Here is a 6,743-nt window from a genome sequence, read left to right as displayed (position 1 = left end):
ACATTAGTATTTCTTTGAAATCAATATTTTTTCTTTAATTCTAAATATGGACGCAGGTTAAATATGAATCCTTAATCAATGGCTACATATAATATTTATCCTTTTTTTTCGGATAATAAAAAAGGCTTAAGAGGTGACGGTGACAACACCTACACACTTAGAGCAACATAAAAAGAAATAAACACTAATGCGCTTATTAATATATATTAGAATTAGAATAACTCAAACCTTAGACCTATGTCTTGTTGGTTCAAGGCCTCACGGTATATAATATCTACCATGCCATAGTAACACATATTAATGTTTTTTATTTTCTTGTTTTTCTTATTGTTTTCACTCAATTTTACTTTTTTTTAAATTAAAAAAAATATTTACACACCTACCCTAATTAACCACCCACCCTAGTTGGTTGCCGCACAAATTTAGTTTCCTTAATTAAACATCATACGAAAAGGTCATCTCTCTTGACTATTCTTTTCTTTATTATCACTTTTGAAAAATTAATTAATTAATTTATTAAAATTGGAAATGGTTTAAGTAATATAATTAGTATTTAAAAGAAAAAAACAAGGGTCCAACATTGTACCACGTGGTCCACATCCGACCAAAAGAAAAGTAAAAAAACAGAACAATCACAAAGCCAAAGTGCAAAAAAAATATGGAGCAAAGGGTACCACAATCAGAGCCACGGTCCCAGAAGGCAAGTCTTCATCAGAGTGACGCAGATGATGATGATGAGAACGTGAAACAGCTCAATGAATGTTCTTCTCTCTACTTGTCCTTGCAGGTAATTTCATTTTTTGAAGTTTCATCTAAAACCCTAAACCCTGAACACTATTTACTTTAAGACTACCGTGATTGATTTGAAGAACCCTTCTTTTTTTGTCCATGATTTGCAGGATTGTCTTATTAAAAGTAATAGAAATTGGAAGTCTTGCCAGATGGGTATGCTTTTATCAGTCTCTATTCTCACTCTCTCTCTCTCTTTTTGTGGGTTTAATTTCCTGTTTACAAGTATGTTTGGGTTTATGAGAATTATGAAGAATTTGGATTTTATTCTCTCTTTTGAGTTCATTGCAGAAAGAGTGAAAATTTAATGTTAAATTTCTTTAGTTTTATTTTTTTGCTTATAGACTGTTGGTTCTGAAGTTTAAAGTGATCGTTTTTAGTACGATTTGACCAAATTAAAAACTGATATGTCACTAAAAACGATCACTTTTAATTTTTTAGGACTAAAAACGGTCACTTTAAGTTTGTTAGGGACTAAACGCAATCATTTTAAACTTTAGGGACTAAAATTGCCCTTGCGCGAAGCCGCTAACGTTTAGAGACTAACAATGTATTTTGGCCTTTTTTGGGGTATTGGTAATTTGGTATGAATTCCCATTTGAAAATCTGGGAAATTTCTTGTTTTTGTATTGATGCATTCTGTTGGTTTTTTTCCATTCACTGTGCTTGGTTTCTTATCGAAGTACTTTTGTATTTCTATGTTCTTAAAATATTTGACAGAAGTTCAAGCTTTGAAGGCGTGCAATGAAAGAAGGAAAAAATGACAAAGGGAACTGAGAATATTGAATAAAAGAGCTGGACTCCGCGGATAGCAGCCTGACCATATATTTGAAGGTTTGGTTTCTATGGTTGATTGAACAGAACCATATGTTGTTTTCTGCGATTTTTAAGTTTTTGTTGATGATTCTTTAACAAGTTCATCTGATGATGGATTGTTCTAAACACTTGTGTTTTCTCAGAATTATTGACCAGTTGCAAGATTGTAGTTTAGTTTAAGGCAATTTAAAGGGGGAATGAATGAACTTGTGAAATGCAACTTTGATATATTTGAACATTCTTTTTTGTTTTGATAAATTGATGTATTCGAACATTTTACTGAGCTCTTGCCTTCTTGATTGTACTCATGCTTAATTTAAATATGTTTTCATTTAGTTGTTGTGAGATTTTATCCTTTGGCACTTGATCTTTTCCAAGAAATAATGTTATAAAGCTGTTGTCAGGAAATATATAGCTCACGCAAATGAAGGAAGATAAAGTTTTGCTTATCTGTTCACCGGTTTTTTACTTTTCATGACAATATCCTAATTTCTCTTGCAATTGATAAGTACTAATAATTTCATAAATGGCCTTTGTACAAATTGATTGTTTTGCATCTTGGTGTTTGTACTCTATAGCCAAGGGCTGCTTTAAATTACATGTAAAATGCAATAGGGATCTTTACAATTAGTATGTCTGATTTCAATCTACTTCACTGAGTGTGTACTTGAATCTAATATGATCAGGAAGATGACAATAAAGCTAGTTGATGTATAAAAGAATTTTTTAGAGGAAGAACCGATGAAGGTAGAATCCTCAAAAGGAATAGTAGGATTGAGTATCATTAGTAGAAAATGGGTTTGTCAATGGTTTTTTTAAGAGAAAGGTCACATCTGTCGCATCCTCCAAAAGGAGTGATAGGTTTGAGGGTATCATTAGGAGGATATGGTATTGTTTTAATTCCACTTTCACTAAATAAAGGAAGAGATGTTGCCCTTTGTGCTCCTGTATAGATGGTGTATATTTCCGCCTTTATGTTGTCACTACCAGTAAGCAATTTAATCATTGAATATGAGGTTTGCAGCTCCTTGTACTTGTTGGTCATGAACCATAGCCAAGTCCAAGGAACAGTGCCACTCTGCCTACCCTTATTGGCTGGTGGAGTGGTACATCCACCCAAACTTGGCTTGCACAAGAAAGGGGCCACTTCTTTCAGCTCCGGAAAAATAAAGCAAACCATTGCATGAATTCACCTGATCAAATTCAGAACTAGGCAGGTTTTTTTCTGCTACTAACCTTGTTCTCTTGACTTGAATAGGAGCTCATCATGTCTTTTACATGGGACAAATATAGTTTTCACAATTCATTTATTTAGGAGAGAAAAGAGGGAGGAGAGATGGGGGGTAACGGTCAAGATGTCAATAGCTTATTGTAAGATGAAGTTGAGTCAAGTGAGGATGTGAAATCTGATAGATGCCCAAATGAGCCAAGTATTAAAATTTCAAGATTGGTTCATTTAATTTACCCTTAACAAATATATGTTAATAATTATTAATGAAATTATATTTAGTTCAATCTGATAGAATGATTTTTGTTTATGAAAATTTGATTCACAAGCATTGCAATGTTAAAAATTATAGATATTAATATTTACTATGAAATGGACTATTTATATTATTTATAAATTTCTAATAATAATTCAATATCTTATAAACTTATTTTTAAATTTAAAATCTTAAGTTAAATAAGTTCATTTTTATACGTGTATATATATAACACAAAATATTATATGTACTGGAATCGAATTCCACACTCTAAGCTTGTTCACAAACATATTATTATGTTTGAGTTTATCTTGTTTAATAATCAAGTCTAAAATTGTGCTTGCTTGATTTATTTGTTGATTCATTTGCTAAGTAAACAAACATGATAATTTTTGTTGAAGTCAAATCCAAGTTTTTCATAAATAGATCGTTCATTTACAGCCTTATAAGGAGGTGGCATGTTGGAGTAATACATATGTGCATGGACTTGTTTGTTCTCATTCAGCCATTCTATTCCTTACCTGCTGCTGCTAATTTGAATGCTTGGGGGCTCTTTTTCTGTTTTTGTGGTACATTTCTTTTCATTTACTAAGGTTACTTCAGAAAGGACTTGAGTGTAGGCAAAGATGTAGCAGGAAACTAGAATCTCCGGTCAAAGGGTCTTTCAGAGAAATTTTGCCGCGAGCCTTGTGTCCGTTAAACACTAGAATCTCTGGTAATAGTTTAGACAGAGCAGGAGCATAATTCCACCTGTTAACTTGCTAATAGAATTAAGGCTCAGTTGGTATTTTAGATGCTTTCAAGGGCTGATCTTTGCTATCTATGTGTACGTGATTGGCCAGTTGATAAAATTTATGAACCCATGGTAGTCTGCTCATAAACCCATATGCCATATGGATATCATGTAGTAGATAAATGATCCTTCCATACCAATTCCATTTACCAGAAGATTGATGAATTTCTTCTTAGTTAATTGCCTAACTAGTTTCAATAAATAATCGGACAACAAACTTATCCAAAAAATAACAAGAAGCATTCTCTACTTCCAAGTTGTAAATGCTCATCTTAAGAAGAAAAAAGAAAAATATTGGACATGAATACAAGTAAAAATGCAACTCCACAAATAAATTTCATACTGGCCGTTTCTTAAAACTACCAACAAAGCCATGTAATGAGACAAACAAAGGGTTTATTAGCATGAAATTGCAATCAGTCATCGTTCCATTGCTCCCTGCCCAATACATTGTTTTTTCCAGTTTGCATAAATGACATAACCCAAAGATTGTACACAATAAATTTCATGGTAAAAATGCAATTCCACAAATAAATTTCATACTGGCCGTTTCTTAAAACTACCAACAAAGCCATGTAATGAGACAAACAAAGGGTTTATTAGCATGAAATTGCAATCAGTCATCGTTCCATTGCTCCCTGCCCCTGCCCAATACATTGTTTTTTCCAGTTTGCATAAATGACATAACCCAAAGATTGTACACAATAAATTTCATGGTGCAGGCCTAACTGGCCTTTTCTTAAAAACTACAAACAAAGCCATGTAATGAGACAAACAAAGGGTTTATTAGCATGAAGTCACAATCACTCATTCCATCACTCCCTGCCGAATACATTATTCGTTCCAGTTTGCATAAACGACATAACCGAAAGATTGTACACAAGATGCATATTCACCTCTAAACTATAAAGACTTCACGCAGAGTTTGCAGGAACAAACTTAATTGAAACACTGTTGACACAGTGGCGTTCATCGGTAGGAGTTTTGAATCCCTCCCCCTTGAAAACATGACCCAAGTGCCCACCGCAAGCTGTGCATGTAATCTCAGTTCTCCTCCCATCTGGGTCCGGCTGCATAGTTGTATTGTTGTAATCTCAGTAACAATAAAAATGTTGCACATCAACAAAAAAACAACAATAAACAAATGAGGAATAGACTCACAGTGCGAGTTATGGCTCCAGGGTAACCCTCAAAGAAAGCAGGCCAACCACAGCCAGAGTTAAATTTGGTAGTGGACTTATAAAGTGGTGTTCCACAACCAGCACAGTTGTAAATCCCTTCTTCATAGAACTTGTCATATTCCCCAGTGCCTTTCAGCCTGTAAATTATTCACTGTTATTAGTATGGCGACAGTCCAAACTCATCTAATAGAAGAATCCTTATCCCTACAAATCCTGCACCTGCAGTCATTCATACACTGAAGGACCTAATCCTTAAATGTGAGGAGAACAGCTACAATGCCATTGGTATCTTAAATTATAAGACATAATTGCGTGTGTTCGTGTAGCAACATGCCAAATAGCTTAGTTTTGTTGGCTTATTGGGATTAAAAGATAAGCTGGGCAAAAGTACAACTATCCCTAGAGAAAGTAAAGTTTTAGAAAGTTATAAGTCAAAAGAAATAAACTGTAGCAAACAGTTGATTACTTGTGGCAATGTGAGTGTGTCTATGAGATCTTGTTGCAAGAAAACATTTTACAGGAACTACAAACCTACATGATCAATTTTTTTTTTCTATATGTATTAAGCCAGCTTCCTCTCAAAAGAATTTTTGACATGTAAACCAAGAGCCTAATAGCAGCTCAAGCTCTCTTCTGGTACAGGACAGAATAGCTAATGTCTTTCTACAATTTTCATTTTTCAATAAATAAGTAGTAACACCATGGATAGTAACACCTCTGAAATTGGGGCTAAGACTAATAGACGTGGCAAACGGGCGGGTCAAGGTTGGGTTGCATGCCAAAACGGGTTCAGACCAAAACTGATCACCTTATGCGGGTTAAAAACGGGTCGGGTCGGGTCGGGTCAGGTCAGACTACCTATCAATCATCAACCAAACCCCCTAGACCCTGCAGATCTGCAGAGCCTTGTACACTGGGTATATAATACCAACAATCCAAAACATAAACAATATACAGGAACAAATCATGTAGCATATATTTGATCAATGAACCATGCTCAACAAAAAGAAATCTCAGCTGCAAACATAACTAGACAAAAAGAAAATCAAAGTCAGCTAATTCATCAGAAATTATATGATATGATATCCAAAGAAACAGACCACACAGCCCAAAATGCCGAAACACCCATCAATTAAAGTCAAAGCCTTTACAAAAAACCATCCACTGAAATTCAAGAAGATCAAACAAAGACATGGCAAAAAACGACATGACTAAGAAGACAAAGACAGGAAATTTACTCTGTCCCTTTCTCGCGAAGAATACGAAACTGCTCAGGAGAGAGAACAGCCCTCCACTCCTCCTCAGTTTTCGGAACCGAACCTTCAGGTGCAGCCATGTCCAACAACTCTGCTACTCACAATTATCCTCTCTCTCTCTCTCTCTTTCTGACCTTTTCTTTTATAGTGAATTCAGACACAAAATCTGGAGTCACAAAATGAACGTGGACTGAAAATTGGGACGTGGGGTTTAAAAGTTAGGACAATGAAAGCCAAAATACATTTTGCTCCTACATTTTGGGGCAATACATTTAAAATACATTTAAGTACTCAATTCGGTCCATTAACTCATAAAAGGCAAATAGTCTTAACTGCTAAAAAAATGGCCGATGATAAACAGACGTGGGCCTGAAAATTTTTCTAGGAAAAATTTATGAGAATAGGATGTCTGGCGTTTGGTAAG

At 34.7% G+C, this 6,743-nt stretch overlaps 2 protein-coding genes across 2 annotated transcripts; one reads left to right on the top strand and one right to left on the bottom strand.

The window, feature by feature from the left end:
* Positions 1–626: 626 nt before the first annotated feature.
* On the top strand, positions 627–1,890 carry LOC142625955 (uncharacterized). Its single transcript, XM_075799716.1, has 3 exons — positions 627–787; positions 900–945; positions 1,510–1,890. Exons 1-3 carry the CDS (start codon positions 659–661, stop codon positions 1,551–1,553), a joined length of 219 nt encoding a protein of 72 aa, XP_075655831.1. The 5' UTR covers positions 627–658; the 3' UTR covers positions 1,554–1,890.
* Positions 1,891–4,461: 2,571 nt separating this feature from the next.
* Positions 4,462–6,561, bottom strand: LOC142624718 (peptide methionine sulfoxide reductase B5-like). Its single transcript, XM_075798436.1, has 3 exons — positions 6,302–6,561; positions 5,044–5,200; positions 4,462–4,952 (listed from the first exon to the last, which is right to left on the bottom strand). Exons 1-3 carry the CDS (start codon positions 6,397–6,399, stop codon positions 4,797–4,799), a joined length of 411 nt encoding a protein of 136 aa, XP_075654551.1. The 5' UTR covers positions 6,400–6,561; the 3' UTR covers positions 4,462–4,796.
* Between the last annotated feature and the right edge of the window lie 182 nt (positions 6,562–6,743).

The sequence above is a fragment of the Castanea sativa genome, chromosome 2 (genome assembly GCF_040712315.1).
Source record: "Castanea sativa cultivar Marrone di Chiusa Pesio chromosome 2, ASM4071231v1".
Taxonomy (NCBI): Eukaryota; Viridiplantae; Streptophyta; class Magnoliopsida; order Fagales; family Fagaceae; genus Castanea; species Castanea sativa.
Note: the sequence above shows the minus strand (reverse complement) of the source record. Positions and strands in the feature narration are given on the sequence as shown.